At 43.6% G+C, this 26,064-nt stretch overlaps 2 protein-coding genes across 4 annotated transcripts in view; one reads left to right on the top strand and one right to left on the bottom strand.

Moving 5' to 3' along the window:
• Positions 1 to 2,110: 2,110 nt before the first annotated feature.
• IMPA1 (inositol monophosphatase 1) lies at positions 2,111 to 23,347 on the top strand. 2 transcript variants are annotated; one of them, XM_069957414.1, is made up of 9 exons: positions 2,111 to 2,217; positions 4,772 to 4,840; positions 6,857 to 6,990; positions 7,831 to 7,935; positions 9,855 to 9,900; positions 17,204 to 17,312; positions 20,317 to 20,425; positions 21,639 to 21,790; positions 22,710 to 23,347. In XM_069957414.1, the coding sequence occupies exons 2-9, from the start codon at positions 4,778 to 4,780 to the stop codon at positions 22,829 to 22,831; spliced, it is 840 nt and encodes a 279-aa protein (XP_069813515.1). In that variant the 5' UTR covers positions 2,111 to 2,217; positions 4,772 to 4,777; the 3' UTR covers positions 22,832 to 23,347. The 2 variants fall into 2 exon arrangements, with proteins under 2 accessions (XP_069813515.1, XP_069813516.1); XM_069957415.1 differs by lacking the exon at positions 2,111 to 2,217 and adding an exon at positions 2,291 to 2,369.
• LOC138783128 (E3 ubiquitin-protein ligase RNF31-like) overlaps positions 22,860 to 26,064 on the bottom strand; it is a 28,778-nt gene continuing 25,573 nt past the window's right edge. For both annotated transcript variants that reach the window (XM_069957410.1, XM_069957411.1), the window contains one exon: positions 22,860 to 24,402. In XM_069957410.1, coding sequence (XP_069813511.1) covers positions 24,349 to 24,402 — 54 coding nt within the window. In that variant the 3' untranslated portion in view covers positions 22,860 to 24,348. The remainder of the gene's footprint in view (positions 24,403 to 26,064) is intronic.

Raw genomic sequence — 26,064 nt, 5'->3', positions numbered from 1 at the left:
AATGTGCAGCAGATCCTGTGTAAATGCATCCTTAGATCCCATTTACACATCAGTAACCCTGTCTGTAATTGCGGACCCACAACTGCGGACAGGATTACAAATGTGTTTCAGTAACTGTCCGCATTTGCAAGGACCCACTGATTCAGATAAGTGACAGGGACGCACAATGGCTTAAAGGACAACTCCCACGAAATTTTTTTTTAGCTTATTTAACACACATTACAAAGTTATATCACTTTGTAATGTGGTTAAATACCCGGTCTGGCCCCCTTCCCCCACTTTCGGACCCCCCCGCCCGAAAGTTAAAGAATGTATACATTACCTATTACGATCGTCACAGTCCTCTTCTTCCGGGCAGCATCTGGTGATGACGACGTCAGAGCCAGGGGGGCGGTCCGGGTCTTCTTCCTCCTCGGCGTCTTCATAGAGAGTGAATGGGATGGAAAAGGCTGCTGGTGCACATGCGCACCAGGAGCCTTTTCATTGGCTGGAGCGCATCACATGGCTTCCAGCCTGCTCAGCCCTGATTGGCTGAGGTTGCTGGAAGCCATGTGATGCGCTCCAGCCAATGAAAAGGCTGCCCGTGCGCAAGTGCACTGGCAGCCTTTTCCATCCCCAGGACCCGGAAGTCAGAGACATCGCTGGACGGCGGTGGCGATGAGGCGGACGGCGAGCGAATGGAGTGGCGATCGTCACCGGAGGGATGGTGAGTATGGTGTCTGTGTGTGTCTGTTTTTTTTTTGGGGGGGGGGGGGGTCCCGCCGGAGTTGTCCTTTAATCATTTTTTGTGGCACGGGTCACGTCCCCAGAACAAACACCTACAGATGTGTGTATGGGGCCATGGAAATCAGTGAGTCTGCATCTGCGAAACGATGTGTAAAAGGGGCCATAATGTCACATGATTCATCTGAATATAACAATTTTTAGGATCCAACATTCACCACATGACGGATTAATCTGCAGGTTTGGGTCTATTATACAGTAAGAAACCAGACCCTTTCTAGAGCAACATAGCAATAATAGCAACAATAAAGAGAAGTCCGGCACCTTTTTTTTTATTAAGTATTGTATTGCCCCCCCAAAAGTTAGACAAGTTACCCATATACACTTATTATGGTAAATGTATATAAAGTGCTTTTTTCCCTGCACTTACTACTGCATCAAGGCTTCACTTCCTGGATAAAATGGTGATGTCACGACCCGACTCCCAGAGTTGTGTGGGCTGTGGCTGCTGGAGAGGATGATGGCAGGGGGACACTGAGGGACACAGGGCACTGGAGGGACACTGAGCATCCCTCTGCCATCATCCTCTCCAGCAGCCACAGCCCGCACAGCTCTGGGAGTCGGGTCGTGCCATCACCATTTTATCCAGGAAGTGACATCACCATGTTATCCAGGAAGTGAGGCCTTGATGCAGTAGTAAGTGCAGGGAAAAAAGCACTATGCGGGATATTTATCAAACATGGTGTAAACTGAAACTGGCTCAGTTGCCCCTAGCAACCAATCAGATTCCACTTTTCATTTAGTCTGTGAGGAAGGGAAAGTGGAATCTGATTGGTTGCTAGGGGCAACTGAGCCAGTTTCACTTCACACCATGTTTGATAAATCTCCCCCTTTATGTGCATTTCCCGTAATAAGTGTATATTGGTAATTTGTATTACTTTTGGGGGGCAATACAACACTTTAATAAAAATTTTCGCTGGACTTCTTTAATCCCAATCTAATTCCTAGGTCAAAAGGAGGGTCATGTAAGGGGCAAAGAGGGACATGGGTCAAAAGTAGGGACTGTCCCTCCAAAAGAGGGACACTTGGGAGGTATGCATTACTGTCAATAGGAATTACACGGCTGCTAAAATTGTGATTTCACAAGCATAATCGTGCAGCCATTGCCCACCGCATGATTCCTGGGCATCGTCCACACGCTGTCACCTATACATTGTTTTTCTAAACCTCTTTTAACTCCTCCCGGATACGGTCTGCCCCGCCGCCTAGGCAAACACATTCGGTAAGAATCAGCGGGGCGGCGGGATCGGCCGACCCCTCAGTGTATGTGTATATAGGTCAGTAAGGCGCCGCGCGCGCTGGAGACGGCAGAATGCGCGCACATGTAAGCGCATGCGCAGTAAAGCAGGAAGCCGGCCGTGTCGCTGCTGTACTTTGTGCTACCGGGCTGAGGCTGTGCCGGGGACGGAGCTGATAACGGTCGCTTAATCACCGGTCGGTATCTGCATAGTTTAATACGTTTTATACATTCGGGGTTATATTCCGGGTCTGAGATTATGGTGTAATAGTGGAACCATACCGGAGCCCTGTGTGCTTGGGTTACATTGATTTGCATTGGTTCTGGTGAGATTCGCGCTGTAATAGAGGTCAGTGGAGCTGGGACTTGTAGCAGTGGTCACTGGCATGAAGACACTGCCATTAAGGGTCCTTACTGGGCAGAACTGGGCTGCTGGCCCTGCACTATAGGATCCAGTGCCCGGGGCAAGGCTCTGTACTATATGGCCCAAGGAATCCTGTGGGGTCAGAGGGGGCCACGCTGAACCCCATAGTGTCCCCATCAGTTCTCCAACCAGGATAGGGGTCAAGTGTGAGCTCCGGCCTGTTTACACAGGAAGATGTGCGGCCGGTAAGGCATGATTTATTGGTCTGCTGAAAAGATGCGATTGACCAGCAAGCGGACGTATTCCCGGCTGATCGTTGACACTTTTACATGGCCTGATTATCATCTGAATTAAAGGGGTACTCCGGACGGGGGTTATTTTTAGGGTATGGTCGGGGAAGGGTTGGAAATAGAGGCCGCCGGTCACTTACCTCCCTGGTTTCAGCGCCAGATCCCCGATCGCTCCGCCCCGTTCTCCTGTCCGGTCGCCGCTTCCTGGTCTGAGCTGCGGCTTGAGACGTGACATCTTAAGGCAGCTCAGCCATTCAGCGGTCGTAGCGGAGTCCCACCTCGGTTGCTGAATAGTTGAGCTGCCTTGAGACGTCGTTTCTCAAGCCGCAGCTCAGACCAGGAAGCGGCGACCGGACGGGAGAATGGGGCGAGGCAATCCGGGACCCGGCGCTGGAACCGGGGAGGTAAGTGACCGGCAGCCTCTATTTCCACCCCTTCCCCAGCCATACCCTAAAAATGACCCCCGCCCAGAGTACCCCTAAAATGCTGCTAGCAACACTCATTGGCCATAATTGGTCTATGTAAAGTGGCCCTTAGATTGCCCTGCAGTTCCCGACACAAGTGGCCACAAGGTCAGTGGCAGCAGAGTGGCCCCATTCGCCCCTTACTGCTGCCAGTCTACTGAAGAATATATGGGAAAAAAACTACTTTTATTTTAATATAGTTATATTACACAGTAATATAACTTTACTGAAACAACTTATTAGCAAAAAAAACTAAATTGAACCTGTAGACTGGACCTTGCCGCCTGCACTTATACATTTGGTGGCCCAATACAGGGAGCTGGGTTGTCTTTTACAGCAGACTGCTCCTGCCAGATATATAGTGACTGTACTTCCTAGGGGGACAGGGACTGATGTTAGAGTGACGTACACTCTGCAGCAACGTGGAATAGTTTGGTGCTATATAGGAGACAAGAACAAATTCCAGCTAGTCAGGGATAGGTTACTTGCATATCTGCATTCTACCGGAGAAAAAAAAAAGGTGTTCACAAGCCTCAGCAGTCATATGGCCTACTGGTATCATAAATCCCATTGCAAGTACTACTAAGCCAGTAAAGGGTTATTCCCATCTGGATATTGGATGTGCCATACATATCTTAGAGATGTAAGTTCCACCTCTTGAGAGTGAAAGCCCCCTGTCCCTCCGACATAATTACCAGAAAGGTATACAGCCGTGTCCATTCACTTCGTTAGACCACATATATTATTGTCTACTTTGGTCAGTTTCAGGGCCTATACTTTTAATTTGTGCCATGATTTATAGTTTTTACTGGCACCATATTGGTGTAAATGGGAGTTTTTGTTTGCTTTTTATAAAAAAAAAAATAAATCTGTTATATAATGAAAAGATCAGCAATCCTAGTATTTCCTCTTTTCTTAGATACTGTTCACTGTGTGGGAATAATAATAATGTTATATTTTAATAGATTAGACATATCAGCATGCATATATATATATATATATATATATATATAATTTTTATAATGGGTAGGTGGGTGAGTTCCACTTTTATAGGGGGAGGGGCTTTGTGGTTTTTATTTTTTTTTACACACTTTTTAAGCCCCCCCCTTAAGGACTATTACAAGTAACCATTAGGTTGCTTATACTGATTAGTGTTATTATTGCTCTGCTCGTGTAGATCACTGATCCGACAGGACGGAGGTAAGTATCATCCCTCCATCTGTCAGGGAAACTGATCGGGGGATGACTGCGGGGGTTCCGATCGGTCAGTGACAGGTACCACTCCTGACAACCTTGAATACTGCAATCGCCATAAACAGTGGCGTTTAAGGAGTTAATGGCAGGCAACAGTGTGATCGAGGCTGCCTGTCACGCTAAAGTGGTCCTGAATATATTAAAACCCTTTTATGTCAGGAACTTATATACATTCCTACAGCATAGGGCTTGGGCAGTAGGAACATATATTGACTTATGGCTTATGTGTAGGGGTTAAACTTGGATGTTTTTGGACTGGAGTAGCTGTAATTTCTTTTTCCATAACAGGGTTAATGGTCTTTGTTACCTGTTAGTAGCAGTGCATTAAATCAGTACAGCAATTGTATTTTCGATTTTCTCTTTTTTTTTTTTCATCCAGGTTGAAATGGCAGATCAGTGGAAAGAATGTATGGAGTTTGCTGTCCAAATTGCAAGACAAGCGGGAGCTGTATGTATTAAATAATGTGCTATTATAGTACTTTATTTGGGTTCTGAGGCTATGGGGGACATTTATTAAGTCCGACGTTTTTTACGCCGGACTTAAAAATGTCCCCGCATCTCCGGCGCTACGGAGATTCATGTAGAGGCATACTGCGTCGGTGCGCACGGCAGAAAACCTACGCCACCTAAAAGGTGGAGTAGGTTTTCGGCGTATCTTTTGCCGGAGTCCCTCCCCCCCATAGCCTAAGACTATAATTCCAGTAAAAGTTACGTGTAATTTTTACAAAAAAGAATCTTAGTGCTTCCGTATCTGCATTCTGGAAGTACGTGATGCCTTTCTGTTTAAGGGTTCATACACACTTTTGACATATCAAAAGAGACCGAGTGGTCCCCGCTCTTGTTCAGTGAAATCATTTGGAGCCCAACTGATCATGTGACACAGATAATGAGAATGAACTTACCTCTCCCTGTGCCCACGGTGAGCGGCCATACTGGGCTTGGGACCCCCGCTGGCTCCTAGATCTCCGGCGCCGCACACGTCACAACCAGTCCAACAGCTGTGACAGGCATTCTCCCCGAGTTGTCATGCCTTCCGGCGGGGGTGCTGAGGCTGGTCCTGACTACTGCCAAGGGCACGGCAAGAGGTAAGTTCGTACTTATTATCAAATTTCCCCCTGCCCCTGCCGGCTGCCAGATTTAAAAAATTATTAATACAAAAATAATTCCAATTTGCAGGGAAATACTAAATAAGTCGCATGTGCAAAACAATGTATCCTGCATATCAATCAATACCAATATTACAAGGAAAACTCAATAAGCTGCCAAACTATACCAAAAAACACTAAATGAGCATGACTTCCTTAATTCAAAAATACTCCTTTATTAATAAAAATGAAAATGTCATACATAAAAAATGAGGGAAAAGGTGATGACAGTACAAAAAATCCAGGGGATACAAAAACAAATATGGGTCAAAAGACTATTTGTGTAGATGTAGTGCATATACAGATGGCGCAAATTAGTTAATAATACAAACGACAAAATCCCAATAAGTCTATCATTCTAAGTGCATCAGTGCATATATAGCTCATTCTCTAGACACGAATGGGATCTGTAAACGTAACACACATAAATTTGCCACCGGCCCGAAAGAAATTACTGTAAGATATATTATAATGCAGATTATCCAGTCTTACCCATATTGCTGTTCCCCTGGCACACCCCGACGCGCGTTTCGCAGATGACCACTTTATCAAGGGTCATCTGCGAAAACGCGCGTCGGGGTGTGCCAGGGGAACAGCAATATGGGTAAGACTGGATAATCTGCATTATAATATATCTTACAGTAATTTCTTTCGGGCCGGTGGCAAATTTATGTGTGTTACGTTTACAGATCCCATTCGTGTCTAGAGAATGAGCTATATATGCACTGATGCACCTAGAATGATAGACTTATTGGGATTTTGTTGTTTGTATTATTAACTAATTTGCGCCATCTGTATATGCACTACATCTACACAAATAGTCTTTTGACCCATATTTGTTTTTGTATCCCCTGGATTTTTTGTACTGTCATCACCTTTTCCCTCATTTTTTATGTATGACATTTTCATTTTTATTAATAAAGGAGTATTTTTGAATTAAGGAAGTCATGCTCATTTAGTGTTTTTTGGTATAGTTTGGCAGATTTAAAAAATGAACAGACTATATCTAGTCTCATATCCATACCAAACATGGTATGTGTGAATGTTCAATAAGGCTGAATACATACACAGTCAGCGTGCTGGTGACATTTTACAGACTGAACAAGGTTTCTGCTCTGTCAGTGATGCTGTGAATCCCAATTACAGGGATGTGTTCAGTCCATGAAATGCAGCCAGGACGTGGACTATGTTTTACAGACAGAACTCAGTTGTGCGCCTAGATCAGCCAACTGGACTGATTGATGGATCTGAGAGAATTGTGGCCGTATGGTAGTTCTTCTATGTAAGCTAATGTTCAGACATCTTAAATTGACTGACAGGTGATATGTGCAGCACTGAAAGAAGAAGTCTCTGTGATGGTGAAGAGCTCCCCGGCTGATCTGGTGACGGCTACAGACCAGAAAGTTGAAGAGATGATTATTTCAACGATCAAAGAGAAATATCCATCTCACAGGCAAGGCTATAGAAAAGGACAGTGATTATTTATCCCCTATGGTCTGTCTGCTGTTTGATAGACTCTTGCAATATGTTATAACTAGAGATGAGCGAACCTGGAGCATGCTCGAGTCCATCCGAACCCGATCGTTCGGCATTTGGTTAGCGGTGGCTGCTGAAGTTGGATAAAGCCCTAAGGCTATGTGGAAAACATGGATATAGTCATTGGCTGTATCCATGTTTTCCAGACAACCTTAGAGCTTTATCCAACTTCAGCAGCCCCAGCTAATCAAATACCGAACGATCGGGTCAGATCAGGCCAGGCAATTCTTAGTGACTTTATCTGCTAAGGCCTCACCAGCTAATCCATGTCAGTATGTATTGTAGATGAAAAGACCGGCACCACACTAGCAATGTAAGCAAAAGTGCTGTGAGCTAGGAGCTAGATCCCAGGACAGCCATAGCAATATAAATTAAGGCATGCCACGGGGTGCGTCTTTAAGTAGACAATATGAATATAATGTGTAGAAAGAGTAAGACGCACTCACCTTATCGCCTGCAGATGCAATCTTTATTGCAGCTAGAAGTCTATGAGTTCATGGGGGAGAGAGTGAGGAACAGTACGGCGTCCACGCAGCGAACGACCGTTTTCGCGTCACCTGACACTTCTTCCGGCTTTTTTGATATATGCTTATGGCCATGTATTATAAGGGTCCTTTTTGTCGTTGGTGTATATATCTTGTAAATCTTCTGTAGATTATCGTGGTATAAGTTGTATTTGTAGAAATTGGTTTGAATCTTTTACCCTCAATTTGTAACACATGACAAGTGATTAAACCCTTTTATTTGTCTTTTCCAGTTTTATTGGTGAGGAATCTGTGGCGGCAGGGCAGGGAAGCACTTTAACAGATAACCCAACGTGGATTATCGATCCCATTGATGGCACAACTAATTTTGTTCACAGGTAACTTATAGTCTATTGTGACCCGACAGATTTCTCTCCATATAACAGCAGGGGGAGGGGACTTAGTAGCAGTGTGTGGAGAATCTGCTGGAAATTGTTCTCTTGCTGGTTAGAGCTTTATAGCTGCCATCACACGATGCTGCAAAGTGATGGTCTGCCCACACAGTCAGTATGCGCAAGAAATTCCACTTATGGAAGCTGAGGATGTGGAGCATCGTAACAGAATGATACTCAGGAGACCTGTGCCCTATATAGCTGATAAAACAAATCAGCAATGATGTTTAGTCATAGACATTGCCTTTTAACCCTTAGCCGCACAGAGACATTACTGTCTCGGTGCTGTACTGTCGGTATAATGGGAGATTGGGAGCCAACCTCCCGTTATACCAGGCGGCCCTCTGTTATTACATGTAGCAGAGGGCTGCTGCTTTAGGGCTTAATTCATGCCAGCACGGCAATCAGGCCGCGCCGACATGACTTAACCCCTTAAATCACATTTTTAGGTCTGAAAACGGGCTCTAAGGGGCTTTAAATGGGTCAGCTGGTGGTGCAGTGGGGAACCCCTGGTGCCCGATCTTCTCTTCATCTGTAGGCAGCAATCCTCACACATCTTAGCTTTGTAGTACAATCGTCTGATAGATGCTTCTCCTGCAGCCTCTTTCAGCCGATCCCAGATAATACTGATCATAGCTTTCTTACGAGAAAGCTATGATCAGTATAAGGAATCAAAGGATTCCTTATAATAGTCTCCTCTGGGGATTTATAATGTGTGTAAAAATAAGCATCAACAAAGTTTTGTTGAATAAAAAAAAACTCTCTAATAGTAAAAGTTAGAATCATCCCCCTTTACCCTTTTTCCAAGTAAAAACCACCTGGAAAATTTTTAGACATTTTCCAGGCGTTCCCGGGCGATATCCTCCCTCTGCACGGAGCAGGCAGCGTGAGGAATACAAGCATGGATCAAAATAAGTGGGGTTTAGAATTTTTAATATGGGGAATTTTTAAAATATACATATATTTTTTTAAAATAAGCTTTTATGAAAACTCCTCTTTTTCTTCTTCTTTTTTTTTTTTTATTTTTTTTTTTTATTAAACTTTTAGTCCCCCCCAGGGGTAGGAACATGGAGTTGTTTGTACAGTACACTGCAATAGTCATGCATTGCTGTACATTGTTATTTTGGTGTTCTCCTATTATACTCTGCCTGTGACTATAGGTATGGAGTCACGGCAGTAACAAATATCTTCAGAAGGTGTCTGGTTTTCATTACAACCAATGAGTTTTTTTCGACTGTATTTAGTGGGGGGGGGCAGTCAGTACCCTACGCACATTTGGCCATTGGCATCTAACTCTCTAGATGATCTGGTTGCTATTGACAGCAGCATCAAGGGGGTTTAACGGCCAGGGTTCAAATTATTTTTGAAGTGGGATGCTGCTTTGGCTCCTTAGCTCACACAATACGTCCTAATGGCTACATAACATTCATTATGTCGGCAATAACAGTTATAACAGTCTTGATAATAGTTTATTTTGGGGGATAACAAAACTTATAAAACTATCTGTTGTTGGTTGTTACTTCTATATGCTAACAATAGAGATGAGCAAACCTCGAGCATGCTCGAGTCCATCCGAACCCGAATTTCGGCATTTGATTAGCGGTGGCTGCTGAACTTGGATAAAGCCCTAAGGCTATGTGGAAAACATGGATATAGTCATTGGCTGTATCCATGTTTTCCAGACAACCTTAGAGCTTTATCCAAGTTCAGCAGCCCCAGCTAATCAAACGCCGAACGTTCGGGTTCAGATGGACTCGAACCCGAACCCGGTTTGCTCATCTCTAGCTACCAAGTGTTTTTTTTTTATTACACTGACTTCATTATTGTGTATTATAAAAACTATGTTCTTTTTCTTGTTCAACAAGGTTTCCCTTTGTGGCTGTATCGATCGGTTTTGCAGTGAATAAGCAGGTAGGTTGACTTGGTCTTTTTAACATCCGTATAAGGATAGGGTCACACACAGCGGATTTGCAAAATTGCACAAATTGCAAAGTGTTTACAGTAGCAGCAGAGTGGATGAGAGTTCCGAAATATGAACTTTTCTTTTTTAGCAGGTGCCCAGAGAGTTGCTAGATGGAATAATAACATACACTTATTTTTCTGTTTTCTAACCAGTTAAGATTAAAATACCCCTTTAAAGAGATCCCTTGTTGGGGTAAAAATAAAAAAGTACTTAGGCTGGGTTTGCACTGTGTTTTTGCAGTCCGTTTAACAGATCCATTCTTAAATGGTTACTTTTAACATACAGAAAAACATGGTCAAATGTCTATAGAAGAAACAGGTACCGGCACTACCACCTCCATGCAGCTTGGTTCATACGTAAGAAGATAGGAGTATTGCTTATAACTTAATCTCACAGCTTTAGGTGGTGCTCACTATGCGAGTTACAGTAGAGCGTGTGGACAATCCTCAAAGAAGAAGAGATGCAAGGGCACTCACCAATTTCATGCTGTAATCTTTATTTGAGTGTAACTTCAAAACATGATAAAAGGCAGGCAGCGGGGAGGACGCCAAGCACCATCAGCTGCTGAGGGTGCTTGGCGTCCTCTCCACTGCCTGCCTTTTATCATGTTTTGAAGTTACACTCAAGTAAAGATTACAGCATGAAATTGGTGAGTGCCCTTGCATCTCTTCTTCTTTGAGGATTGAAAAACATGGTCAATTACGCATGTATTTTGATCAGTTTTTGTTTTTTTCTTAATGATGGAAGTAAGGATGGTCCGAACCTGCCGAGGTTCGGGTTCGTATGAACCCAAACGCCCGGCATCAGATTTCCGCTGTCTGGCCGCTCTGTGGCTATGGCTATGGCTGTATCCCAGTTTTCCAGGCGGTCCTCCCGCTGTATCCACCCTCTCCACGGAGCGGGCAGACAGCGGGAATCATTGCAGAGGGTTCGGGTTCGTACGAACCCGAACCTCAGCAGGTTCGGACCATGCCTAGATGGAAGTCAATGAAAAAAATGGATCTAAACGGATGGCACACAATTGCATCCATTTTTCCTCATAAATTGGATACATTAAACGGACTGCAAAGAGGCAGTGTTTTTTTCTTAGAAACACAAAAACTGCAGAATTTGTGACAGAAACTCCATTAATATAAACAAGTCTCAATGTTAGCCAACACTATCTGTCATTATGTTTTTAACCCCTTAACGACATCGGGCGTAAACTTACGCCCTCGCGCCCTGGTACTTGGCGCATCAGGGCGTAAATTTACGCCCGATGTTTCCCCGATCGCTGCGTGTTCACACACAGCGGTCGGGGAAGATGGCCTGCTATAAATCATAGCAGGCCATCTTAGCTTCACGGCACGGGGGGTGGTTAACACCCCCCGTGCTTACGATCGCCGCTATAGGCTGATCAATTCAGATCAGCCAATAGCGGCGATCGGAACCTTTCCGGGTCATCGGCGACCCGATGACCCGGAAAAAAATGGCGGTCGGTGCTGTCCGAGGACGGCACCGACCGCCATTACTGTAAAAAGTAATGGTGATCGCCGTGCCACCGGCCCGATCGCCGTGAACGGCCGGCCGGTACCGGCCGGCCATTCACGGCGATCGGGCCGGTGGCACGGCGATCAGAGTCCCACAATATAGTAAATACCTGCCCTGGACCCCTCAGCTAGGCAGCCGAGGGGTCCAGAGCAGGTATTTGTACATTACTCACCTGTCCCGGGCTCCTGATCGGCGTCTTCCGGGTTCGCGGCATCCTCGTCTTCGTTCGGGTCTTCGGCTTCTTCCGTGACGTCACGTTCGGCTTCTCTCGGCTATTTTCGGCTCCAGCGTCGGCTCTTTCCGTATTTTGCGCTCTGCTGCCCTCTAGCGGCTGATATGTGTAATACACTTATCAGCAGCTACAGGGATGTTCAGAATTTTTTATTTTTTTTTTTCAAAATTTTTTTTTTCTATTTTCCGCACCCTATCGCCGCTGAGTGTTGATCAGCATCGCACGAAAGTGCGCTGCTAATCAGCAACTCCTCCTTTTTGGCGTAGGGTGTTTTTTTTCTATATTCTACTGCCACGGTCTGCTTATAAGTGCCGCACATAAGTGCGGCATTTATCAGCAACTCCTTTGTTGGCGTAGGTTTTTTTTTTATACTTACTGTAAAAAAACACGTAAAAAACACTACATTACACCACACTACATTGAATAAAGTTTGACACTACACCACTACATACCCCATATACCAATCCCCGTATAAAGATGGCCCCCTGGGTGTTTTCGGCGTCAGAGGGATACGTTATTATTACCTCCGACACCGAAACAGCCAGTGAGGATGAATGGGGGGTCCTTCGTTCCTCCATTCATCCTCATCATCCTCATCCTCCAGTGACGTGTCTGGGGGTAGTGTAGCGTACGCTGCCCCCCAGACACATCTTTTCCGCCAGTACCGTCCCAATAAGAGATGACGGTATGGAGTGAAATTCTACAAACTCTGTGAGCGTACCTTAGGGTACACTTACAGATTTCGGGTACGTGCACACTGCGGAATGGCGAAGGATAACCCTTCGTGCATTCCACAGCTGGCACCCGCCGGCGGACTGATGCAGGCATGTGTCTCCACCCGTGTCATAGAATCCATTCTATGCACGGGCGGATTCCATCGTCCATCCAAAGAATGAACACGTTGGACGGAGAGCGGAATCCGCCCGTGCATAGAATGGAGTCTATGACACGTGTGGAGACGCGCGCCTGCATCAGTCCGCCGGTGGGTGCCAGCTGTGGAATGCACGAAGGGTTATCTGTCGCGATTCCGCAGTGTGCACGTACCCTTAGAGTGTATGTAGGAAGGGACACCCGAATCCAGCCCCCAGATGCCCCCCCATCCTCGGAGTTAGTGGGAAGATCGTCCGGGAACTGATCTTCCCACTGCTGGATAAAGGTCACCATCTGTACGGGGATAACTTTTATACCAGCACCCCCCTCCTCTGGTCTCTCGCTGCCCTGTAGTTTGCGGCACGATCCGAACATATCAGAAGTAGTAATAGCGCCCTAATATTTAGCAGCCATGGAGCGGACCCAGCGCTTCTGGATATGAAGGACCCCGTATCGCACCAGGGCAACATTTTCCAGGTGACGTCCCCCACACTGGAGAAAGGGAGACCCCAGAAGAAGTGCAGAGTGTGGTGTAACAGGGGGATCAGGAAGGACAACATTTTCCAGTGTGACGCCTGTCCTGATCACCCCGGCCTCTGCATACTGGATCGCTTCAAGGTGCACCACACGTCATTGGGGTTCTACATTATCTAAATTCTGTCCCTTATTCCTATTTCAGGGGTCACGTTGATCCAGGGATTATTCTGATCGCCATTATGGAGTCGGGAAGGAATTTTTCCCCTGTGATGAGGCTACTGTCGTCTGCCTTACGAGGGTTTTTTTTTTGCCTTCCTCTGGATCAACACAGGTTGAATTTGATGGACACCTGTCATTTTCAACCTTATAAACTAATAATTGGCCTAATACCCCCAAAATAAATTAGAATTGTCCCTTTTCCCCAGCTAAATAGGTATGGCCGCCATTCCCATTAGAGGATGCCATGATGCAATTACAAAGCCTCTGTGCGGCCAGGACAGTAGAAACCCCCCACAAGTGACCCCATTCTGGAAACTACACCCCATAAGGAATCTAAGAAGGGGGGCAGCGGGGATATGGCCCCCTGGTGACGGCCACATTTGGGACGTGAAAATGAAAAAAATTGTATTTTTTATTTTCTCGGCACATGTTCTACGTAAGTGCCCGTCACCAGTGGGGTCCATATGCTCACTGCACCCCTTGTTGGATTCCTTATGGGGTGTAGTTTCCAGAATGGGGTCACTTGTCGGGGGTTTCTACTGTCCTGGCAGCACAGGAGCTTTGTAATTGCGACATGGCCTCCATCCTCCATTCCAGCCTCTAAATGGCGCTCTGTCCCTTTGGTGACTTGCCCTGTGCCCATATGGCACATTATGTCCACATGTGGGGTATTTTCGTACTCAGGGGAAATTACCCTACACGTTTTGTGTTCATTTTCTTTTTTAACCCCTTGTGGAAATGGAAAAAAATCAAGGCTAGACCAACATTTAGTGTAATTTTTGTAAAATTTTTACTCTAAATCATTAATCTTGTCATGTTTTTTCATTTTCACAAGGGGTTAAAAGATAAAAAAAACATTTAATGTGTAGAGCAATTTCCCCTGAGTTTGGAAATACCCCACATGTGGACATAAAGCGCCATGCGGGTGCAGGGTAAGCCTCCGAAGGGAAGAAGCGCCATTTGGTTTTTGAAGGCTGGATTTGGATGGAATGGATTTCGAGGGGCCATGTTGCATTCAAAAGGCCCCTGTGTTGCCAAGACAGTTGAAACCCCCCACAAGTGACCCCATTATGGAAACTGCACCCCTCAAGGAATGTAACAAGGGGTGTAGTGAGCATATGGACCCCACGGGTGACGGACACAAATGTGGAACAATGTGGCGTGAAAATGAAGTATTACATTTTTTACACTATAATGTTGGTTTAGCCTTGAATATATCATTTTCACAAGGGGTTAAAAGAGGAGAAAAAAAACTAAATGTGTAGCGCAATTTCCCCCGAGTCCGTAAATACCCCACATGTGGACATAAAGCGCCATGCGGGTGCAGGGCAAGCCTCCAAAGGAAACGAGCACCATTTCGTTTTTGAAGGCTGGATTTGGATGGAATGGATTTTGAGGGGCCATGTTGCATTCAAAAGGCCTCTGTGTTGCCAAGACAGTTGAAACCCCCCACAAGTGACCCCATTATGGAAACTACACCCCTCAGGGAATGTAACAAGGGGTGTAGTGAGCATATTGACCCCACTGGTGACGGGCACAAATGTGGAACAATGTGGCGTGAAAATGAAATATTACATTTTTTACACTATAATGTTGGTTTAGCCTTGAATTTATCATTTTCACAAGGGGTTAAAAGAGAAAAAAACACACAATATGTGTAGAGCAATTTCCCCCGAGTCCGTAAATACCCCACATGTGGACATAAAGCGCCATGTGGGCGCAGGGCAAGCCTCCGAAGGGAAGGAGCGCCATTTGGATTTTGGAGGTTGGATTTGGCTAGAATGGATGATGAACGCCATGTCACATTTACAGAGCCCTCCTGCTGCCAAAACACTGGAAACCCCCCACAAGTGACCCCATTCTGGAAACTGCACCCCTCAAGGAATCTAACAAGGGGTGCAGTGAGGATATGGACCCCTTGATGACGGGCACATTTGTGCCATGAAAGTGAAAAAATGAAATTTTTCCCTTTCACGTCACATTGTTCCACATTTGTGCCCGTCACCAGTGGGGTCCATATGCTCACTGCACCCCTTGTTAGATTCCTTGAGGGGTGTAGTTTCCAGAATGGAATCACTTGTGGGGGGTTTCCAGTGTTTTGGCAGCACGAGGGCTCTGTAAATGCGACATGGCCCTTGAAATCCTTTTCAGTGAAATTCAGCTTCCAAAAGCCAATTGGCGCTCCTTCCCTTTGGAGGCTCGTCCTGCGCCCCCTTGGCACTCTATCGCCACATGTGGGGTATTTCTGTACTCGGGAGAAACTGCGCTACACATTTTTTGTCTTTTTTTGCCTCTTATCCCTTTAAGAAAATGAAAAATTGAAGGCTAGAACAACGTTTTAGTGTAAAAAATAAATTTTTCTTTTTTCACGCCATATTGTTCGGAAAATCTGTGAAGCACCTGTGGGGTCCAGATGCTCACCGCACCCCTTGTTACATTCCTTGAGGGGTGTAGTTTTCTAAATGGTGTCCCTTTAGGGGTGTTTTTTAGGTTTTGACACCCCAGAGCCTCTGCCAACCTGAAGTGGTACAGTCAAAAATGACCAAATATAACGGAGGCGTTGAAATTCACTAGGCGCTCCCTTATATCTGAGGCTTGTGGTTGCGTCAAATAGCGCAATAGGGCCACATATGGGGTATTTCTATAAACTGCAGAAACGGGGCAATAATTATTGGGGTGCATTTCTCTGGTAATAGGTTTATAATTATGAAAAATATTGGATTACAATAAAATCTCTGCACAGAAAATTAAAATTTTCAAATTCCTTACACACTTGGCTTTTATTTCTGTGACTCCCCTAAAGGGTTTAAACACTTTCTGGATGTGCTTTTGCAGAGTTTGGGGGGTGCAGTTTCTGAAATGGGGTGCTTTGTGGGGCTTTCTAACATACAGGCCCCTCAAATACACTTTAAACCTGAACAGGTCCCTAAAAATATCTGATTTTGAAATTTTACTGAAAATTTGGAAATTTGCTGCTAATGTTTTAAGCTTCCTATCGTCTAAAAAAAATGAAAGATAGTTTAATAAATGCCGCCAACATAAAGTAGACATGTTGCTAATGCTATTTAATATATAATTTATGTGGTATAACCACTTTCTGTATACGCAAAGAAGTTTCAAAGTTGGAAAAATGCATTTTTTCACATTTTTTCACCTTATTTGGGTTTTTTTCATAAAGATTTGTTATGAGTATCGACTCCAATTTACCAGAAATGTAAAGTACAATATGTCACGAGAAAACAATCTCAGAATCAGCCGGATAGGTAAAAGCATCCCGAAGTTATTAATGACTAAAGTGACACTGGTCATATTCATAAAATTTGTCTCTGTCATTAAGGCCATTTCAGGCTCTGTCCTTAAGGGGTTAAGCACTGACTCCCATATTTAAAAATAGCTCACATTACATATAAAGAGGGAGAATTATCAAACATGGTGTAAAGTAAAACTGGCTCAGTTGCCCCTAGCAACCAATCAGATTCCACCTTTCTTTCCTCACAGACTCTTTGAAAAATCTGATTGGTTGCTAGGGGCAACTTAGACAATTCTACTTTACACCATGTTTGATAAATCTCCCCCAAAGCCTTTAATTTGTGGTGTAGAGGAAGGTAATCCATCTTGTGTGCACTATGAAGGGAGTGACGATACATTGCCTGTCACAAGCCGCGGATCTCATCTGTTACTGCATTGAATGAGAGGTGTATAAGAAGTCTTCAGTAAGTTTCGGCTAGAGGTGACTGCACTTAGCTAAAACTTTGCCACTTAAAGGGGGTATTCCTACTTTTTTATTTACATATTTACTGGATAAATCTTTGACTCTGTAAGGAGGATTCATATTCTCCACACAGACATTTTGTTACATGGCTTTCTATATGACTTGTTCCTCCCGACACAAAAAGACCTGATTGTGTGATTCCTTCTTCTAGGTTGAATTTGGGGTTGTATACAGCTGCGTAGAAGACAAGATGTACACGGGTAGAAGGGGACATGGGGCATACTGTAATGGTCAGAAATTGCAAGTCTCAGGGCAGAAAGGTAAGAATTAATCTTCAGTACACTCAGCTTGACATTGGCCCTGGTCTCTGCAAAAGAGCTTGGAGCTTAGCTCTAACATTTTCTGTTGCATATGTAATATTGTGTTGCATTTTGTCCACAAAATGTTTCCTAGATGAGCATCGGTAGTCATACCACAGTGTTTTTTTGTTTGCTGAATAATGGATAAAGCAGGTATATTGAACATAAACATTTGACCTTCTGTAGGTACTAGCTGTGTTATTGTGTGTACGCAGTTTACAACCAACTAGGAGTACCACTTTAGTTGCTTTGTCTGCCTCTTTTTAGGCCCCATGAATCTGGATAAAATTCCTGACTTGTATTAAGTATGGACACCTTTCAGGATTTTTTCTGAAAAAAAATAAGACCATAAAATATTGAGCAGGTCCTATTTTTAGTTAAAATTCCAGCACGAATGCCCCATAGAAACCTATTGGGGCATCCAGAATTCTGGACAGCTCCGGATACACATCCAGAAACTGTCTGGAATTACTGATGCGCTGCTAGCCAGCCCAGGCCAGCATCTAGCACCACTGGGTGCTGCGCTTGTTCTTTTAACTGTATGTGCTTCTAATCAAGAGAACATACAGTTAAATGTGGAGTTGCGTTTGACAGGCTGAGGAGCCATTTGCTCCCTGCCCTGTCAAACACTTTACTGGCCAGAGGCAGCATCATACCTTTGGCCAAAAGAGACTGCTCCTCTCCTCACTCCCAGCTCTGCAGCGTATGAGTGACATCACTCGCACACTCAGAGTGCAGGAAGTGGGGGGAAGAAGCCAGAGGAGAGCACTTCTGCTGGCTCTTTTTTATCGTTTTTAAGGTCAGGTAATACTGATGGTTTCCTGAAGCCTCCTAAAAAGACTTTTTGATCAGTAATTCCTGACCGTAAAAGCTCAAACGGATGTTTGAAGGGGGCCTTAGATTTTAAGTAAAGTTGGTGTTAACCTCTTAAGGACATATGACGTACCCCTACGTCATATGTCCTCACTTGCACTTCAAAGCGGGGCCGCGCGGCGGCCCCGCTTTGAAGTGCCGCGATCCCGGGTGCCGCGAGTAGCCCGGGACCGCTGCTATTAGCTAATCGGAGGCAGCTGTCAAAGTTGACAGCTGCCTCCGATTACCGGAGGCAACGTTTCCCTGGTGTCTAGTGGGGGAGATCGCTCCTCCGGGACCTTGTCCCGGAGGAGCGATCTCCGTTACTGATGCCGGCCGGGGACGCGTCCAAGATGGCGCCGTCCTCGGCTCGGCACTCGTTTGTTTTCGGCTGCAGCAGCCGAAAGCAAACGAGTGCCGATCTCATGGATCTCTGCAGCATATCTATGCTGCAGAGATCTCAATGAGAGATCCAAGTGTATATACTAGAAGTCCCCCAGGGGGGCTTCTAGTATATGTGTAAAAAAAAAAAAAAAAAGTGTTGTTAATAGTAAAAAGCCCCCTCCCCTAATAAAAGTCTGAATCACCCCCCTTTTCCCAGGTTTTAAATAAAAGTAAACAAATAAATAAATAAACATGTTTGCTATCGCCGCGTGCGTAATCGCCCGAACTATTAATTAATCACATTCCTGATCTCGTACGGTAAACGGCGTCAGTGCAAAAAAATCCCAAAGTGCAAAATTGCGCATTTTTGGTCGCATCAAATCCAGAAAAAATGTAATATAAAGCGATCAAAAAGTCGTATATGGGCAATCAAGGTACCGATAGAAAGATCACATCATGGCGCAAAAAATGACACCTCGCACAGCCCCATAGACCAAAGGATAAAAGCGCTATAAGCCTGGGAATGGAGCGATTTTAAGGAACGTATATTGGTTAACAACGGTTTGAATTTTTTACAGGCCATCAGATACAATATAAGTTATACATGTTATATATCGTTTTAATCGTAACGACTTGAGGAACATGCATAACAAGTCAGTTTTACCCCAGGGCGAATGGCGTAAAAAACACATTTCCCCCAAATAAAAGAAATGCGTTTTTTTTTTCAATTTCACCACACTTTGAATTTTTTTCTGGTTTCGCAGTGTACTTTATGCAAAAATTCAGCCTGTCATTGCAAAGTACAATTAGTGACGCAAAAAATAAGGGGTCATGTGGGTTTCTAGGTGGAAAAATGCAAGTGCTATGACCTTTTAAACACAAGGAGGAAAAACCGAAAACGTAAAAACGAAAATGGGCCATGTCCTTAAAGGGTTAAAAGGTGTGTGCAGTTTAAAGGCCGTATTATGTTCTGTGCCATCTAAATGATTATACAGCCATTGTTAGATTGTTCTTGCAGCTCTTTGCTTTAATCAGCCAATGGCCATACTGTATCCATGTTTTTCAGGCATTTTCCTGGCGGTATACTGCACAGAATCGGCAGCCTGAGGGATATGAGTGCAGATCACTTTTGCTTTGTACAAAGCAAAACAAATCTGCTTCGCTCATCTCTAGTCAGATCCTTATTACTAAATTAGAGAGGAAATCTGCAGCACCTGCTGTATTCATTCCCTGGCAGTTTCTACTGAATATAGCGCTGTATAAGGGTCCATTTACACAGAAAGATTATCTGACAGATTATCTGCCAAAGATTTGAAGCCAAAGCCAGGAATGGACAATAAACAGAGATCAGGTCATAAAGGAAAGCCTGAGATTTCTCCTCTTTTCAAATCCATTCCTGGTTTTGGCTTCAAATCTTTGGCAGATAATCTGTCAGATAATCTTTCTGTGTAAACGGACCCTAACATTCTGTCGTCTTGTCTTGAACTGTTGTATATGCGCAAAACGCGTCGTCTAGTCACCACTTCACTCCAACATGGATCCAAGTTTTAATCGCAACATGGATTAAAGTTTAATGTTTTAACAGTGTTTTCTTTTGAACTCTTTGGTTGCGCTGGATCCACCAATCCTTTGTTGAAAACCTTTTTTTTATACTTTATGCAAGTAATATTGGGCGATTGGCAAGAAAGAGAATTAATTTTTGTGTTTATCTGTGTTTTGAACTTTCTAGATATCACAAAATCCATGATTATTACAGAACTGGGATCAAATCGTAACCCTGAGGTTATTAAAACTATTCTGTCTAACATGGAGAGGCTGCTGTGTATTCCAATTCATGGGTAATGGTCACTTTTTCATACTCATATGGAAGACTACTGAGATGAGGCTGTTCGTAATTAAAGGGGAACTCTTCCAGTACTTATCAGCTGCTGTATGTGCTGCAGGAGATGGTGTTTTCTTTCCAGTCTGACCAATTGCTCTCTGCTGCCACCTCTATCCATGACAGGAACTGTCCAACGTAGTAGCAAATCCCCATAGAAGACATTTTCACCTTTCCGGCTTTGCATAGTTCCTGCCTCGGACAGAGCACTGTGTCAGGCTACAAATAATACACACAATTTATTAAAGACATTTTTTTTTTTTATAAATACATATATTTGTCAACATACAGCATCTGATAAGTATACAGGACATACAGCAGCTGATAAGTAATGGAAGAATTGAGATTTTTAAATAGAAGTCATTTACAAATATATATCACTTTCTGATACCATTTGTTCTTTTTTAAGGTTGTGTTTAGACAGCATATTTTATACTCACAGGGGGAGATTTATGAAAGGGTGTAAATATACACCTGGTGTAAACTGCCCACAGCAACCAATCACAGCTCAGCTTTCAGCTCAGGTAAAATAAAAGAGGAACTGTGATTGGTTGCTCTGGGCAGTTTACACCTGGTGTATATGTACATCCTTTCATAAATTTCCCCCATAGTTCCTTGTGTATTTTGTGTTCAAATACACAAGAAAACTACTTGTTATATGCAACCGTTGTTTTTCACACCATGAATTTTTCTGCAGTCAATTTGATGTCCACAAACAACCAGTTATTGTATTGCTATGGAAGGCAAAAGACACATGTGCGGCCCATGTCTCTAACACTATTGAATTGGTGTGGAGTTAAACAACACGCAAATAAGTATTTTAATAATCATTCTGCACATTTATAAAAAAATATATATATGCCAGTTCAGTAGTGTAGAGCCTTAGCTGGTTCGGAGCTCACTGCAAATGAATTATGATGCAGGGGGTCCCATAAGAGGTGAAATGTTCAGTCCCTAATATACATCCAGAATACAAACTGTATATCACAGACATATGAAGGCAGCCTAACTTAATATGGCCTCCCATCATGGACAAAAATTTAATGATTAAATTATTATTTAATAATTATTAATTAATATTATTACATTATTATTATTTTATAATTTATTTACAAATGGATCTGCGGTTCCATTAGTATTTAAGGTTGTAATCATCTGTTTGCACCCTCCAGGATCAGAGCAGTGGGCACGGCAGCTGTAAATATGTGCTTGGTGGCTACAGGAGGGGCCGATGCCTATTATGAAATGGGAATCCATTGCTGGGATATGGCTGCTGCATCAGTCATTGTTACAGAGGCTGGAGGGGTTGTCCTCGATGCAAAAGGTTTGTACATGTGCTTAGTCCACATTAAGGAAAGATTTAGGGTGATAATTAGACGACTCTTGTTAAAAAGTGATAACTATTTTGTTTTACAGATACAGTACAAAAAATGTTTACAGCCAGAGTAAAAGCCAAATTACACGGCCTGATATTCCGGGGAAAGCGAGCACCAACCTGTCAGCTCAGCGCTCACTTTCCACTTGTTACCCGCTCGGTTGCTTGTGTTATTACTTGTACAGACAGCGAGCTGGGAGGAGCGGGAGGGGGCACCTGAACAACCCTTAGATCGTCCGGGTGGCCCATTGAAGTGAGTGGCGGTCTGCTGCCGCCGCTCCTATAGCATAAGGTGACGTGCAGCAGACCGGAGCTGCACTGATCTGGCAGTTTTAACATTTTTAACACTACTACACTTAACCATTATCACCCTCAATGACCAATAATAGGTTAGTGTAATAGAGCCTTAACATCTACTTAACGTCTACTAAATGAGTGTCCAATTGTTTCAAATATTTGGCTGCTTTAAGGGATTCTTCAGTCACACATATTGATGGGTCTGAATATCTGATTGTCAGGGTGCGGACACCTAAAACCTCTGCCAATCAGATGTTTGGCTGCGGCAGGAGCTTAGCTGCAGTATCTTGGCACGGCCAGTACACAGTGATCTGAGCCATCTGCTTCTGGGTCACTTGCTCAAAATCAGCGGCATTTGCAGTCAATCAAATCAGATGATAACATAATTAAATGGATTATTCATGTTTTTAAAAAAACACAGAAACTTTCTTGCAAAAACAGCACCACCCCTGGAACTGAGCTGCAAAACCCACCTCCAAACTGGGGATAAGAGTGGTGCTGTTTCTGGAAGAAAGCCTGGATACCCCTTTTAGTAAAGATTTAATGGAGATTTTTTCTCCTTTTCTTGCAGGAGGACCTTTCGATCTGATGTCCTGTAGAGTAATTGCAGCAAGCAGTAAAGAAATCGGAGAACGAATCTCCAAAGAACTTCAGCTCATACCATTGGTGCGGGATGATGGCAAGAAAGAATAAACAGGCGTGATTGTTTTAGATGCACTCGTATTTATTGACTTGATTTATGAATAAGCCATTTTAACTGAAAGAAGAATTCCAATTCCAAGTACAACATTCTACAAGAGCCTCATTATATAGGCTCCTGTCTCCAGTATCTGCCGCACGTCACGACTTCTGTGTCTGTGTGATATAACTGGACTTGGACTATTGGTGATGACCAAAGTAGAGTTCTGTTTTTTGAAATTTTCAAAAGTTTAAAAAAGAAATAAAAAAAACCCACAAAGAAAAGAAATAAATATAAGGAAAATTTAATAACTTATAAAAAAAAAATATCTTAGGGGATGGCAGGCGTTTTATTTGGCTTCCTATACAAAAAGTGTAATCTTCCGATATAGTAGACTTGCTTCTTATGCAGTCACATGTGAGTGGAAATTTATTGGCCACATATACTGTATATTTCTTCTACTGCACTGATCAACCTCTGTGTGTTTGCTGAGCTGCAATAAACAAATGTATTTATTTTTATTTCAGAAATGTGTATGTTTATTGAGATTATTAGCAGAAAAGATTGCAGGGGTAGGGGAGTAAATTTGCTAGAATGAGCAATGATCCCAGCATTATCTAGACTTTATAAAGAATTGCGCCATCTGCTGGATATCACTACTAAGAGCCCAGAGATCTCTAAAGAACTCATATATTGATATAGAAAGGATGATACATGGGGACATAAATGTAAATTTCTCCCATACTAACAGTTTGTTGAACTTAATGCTATACATTTATTGCTTAGTGGATTAAGGGTTCAGATTACAGCCTTATGACCCCAACCTGAACAACAGCATGCATGGATGCATCTAAGACTCCCTGCCCACTGTATTAGCTGTACTAGCTGTATACTGGACCACTATTAGTAGACCATCTAATACTGGTATACTATACTGTATGTCAGATACTTTTTTCTGTCATGCAGAGATATCACTAATAAATAAAAATACGTCTATGCACTCCAGAGATATTACTAGACCTAAAAAGCCCTTTCGGGTAGTTGTGGATATACTAGCTATATACCAGTACCAGTATACTGTACCACTATGGCTATCAGTATACCGTATATTACTGGTATATTGTATGTAATATCAGGTCACCTGATGCAGCTGGCCAACCACTGCTAGACCAGCAGCCAGCATGGCTGTGGCATGGCGGGATGTGCCAGTCCCTTCCCTGCATGTTTATTGACTGATTTAAGCCACCAAACATGCGGAGAGAAAACTTGCTATCTTACACAAGTACCACATGGTACTTGTTCGAGTTTTAAGCAAGCACCCCAACACTCGAGAGAATAGTATACTGGAACAAATATACTCGCTCTTCTTTAATTATAGTGGTGTGTCAGGAGAAGTTCAGCTTAACTGTATTAATTTAGGGATATTCTGGTTTATTTGTCGATCCCCTGTATGTAAATTGTACAACTTCCCACTTGATGCCTTATCACTGCTGATGGTTAGCGAAATGATAAGTTTTTCTTCTTCATGGATTCAATCTTGATATATTTCCAGATTCACAAAGAGAGGTATTTCTTCCTTTATTTTCTGAAACAAAAGGAAATGCGTCAGACAGGGAACAAGATCTGGACACAGCCTGTATGAGCTGTGTTACTTTATTAGGACTTTATGCAGTCTAACGTTTGCATAACGTTACCCACCGAGAACAAAAAATAAATATATATATATATATATATATATATATATATATATATATATTAAAAAAAAAAACAACTTTCTCAAGTAAATCTAATCAACTGAGGAATTTACCACTGTACTGGAGATACATATATAATATGTCTATTTCCTCCTCTTTCTCCTCCTATTGCCTTTTATTACCCAACCATCACAAAGTAAATTTTTCACACAGCATATTTGCATAATAGTTGCCTGAAAAAATTATGGTGTACAATTTAAGCTTCCTGTTTATATTCATCATAACCAGTTATTGTGGACTTTCCACAATACTAGGCTGTGCTGAAGAAGTGGTAATTGCTTAAAGGGGAACTCTTAGCAGGTTAGACCAATGTAACCTGCTGATAGCCCCCTATAGTACCGGGACCCTTAGGAGGAAGGTATGTCTCTTACCTTCATCCTCGACACTGGTCCCGCTCTTAGTTAAGGTAAACTCCACTTAGTAAACACCCTTAGGAGCACTGACGCGTCATCCGCCCCCCCTCCCCCATCATCCGGCCCACCCCCTCCAGGCTGGAAGATGCGGTAGTGCTCCTAAGGGTCTAAGGGTGCTCCTGGGGAGTTTACCCTGAGTAACAGCACAGGACTGGCACAGAGGAGGAAGGTATCACACATACTTTCTTCCTCAGTGACCCCAGCTATATAGGGCGCTATCAGCAGGTTAGATTTGTTGGAGCTGGGGGACAAAGCTGATCCCCTGTGACAGCATGGAGGCAAGGGAGAGCGGCCCGGGACCCCCAACACTGCATGCTGTTATAAAGTAGATGCTGAGAGACCAAGGAGCTCTGTGAGCGGCCAGGAGGGGAGCCTGATCTGGGGCGGGCGGGTGAAAATACGCAGATACCGTCCTGGCGAAGTTGAGGTCGGTTAACCGACGCCAGGGACGGAATCAGTATTTTCACGGTATATCACCCAGCCCTACTGCTGAAGCAAATAGCGTTGCTTACCTGCCTAACCCAGTTTTGAAACTGCCAAAAATCTATTTGTATTGGGGGATTTAATTCTGTATTTCATGGGTGTACTTTCTGCTTGAGCAGTTGTACACAGTACTACAGGTTCCAGAATGCATTTCTTTCCCTCAGCTGTTCATCACAGCCCCCCACCCTGCCTATTCCACGCCCAAATCTGTTGCAGAACATCTAGGTTGTGTTCACACATTGCAGTTTTATTGTGTTACTGAATTAATTGCAGTACTTTATCATTTTATTGTGTTCCAACCCACACAGCACACAGTTACTACCTGTGACACCACACAGCATACTGTATTCTCTACCTGTAACACCACACAGCACACTGTATTCTCTACCTGTAACACCACTCAGCACACTGTATTCTCTACCTGTAACACCACACAGCATGCTGTATTCTCTACCTGTAACACCACACAGCACACTGTATTCTCTACCTGTAACACCACACAGCACACTGTATTCTCTACCTGTAACACCACACAGCATGCTGTATTCTCTACCTGTAACACCACACAGTACACTGTATTCTCTACCTGTAACACCA

Source organism: Dendropsophus ebraccatus, chromosome 2, assembly GCF_027789765.1.
Source record: "Dendropsophus ebraccatus isolate aDenEbr1 chromosome 2, aDenEbr1.pat, whole genome shotgun sequence".
Classification (NCBI taxonomy): Eukaryota; Metazoa; Chordata; class Amphibia; order Anura; family Hylidae; genus Dendropsophus; species Dendropsophus ebraccatus.
Note: the sequence above shows the minus strand (reverse complement) of the source record. Positions and strands in the feature narration are given on the sequence as shown.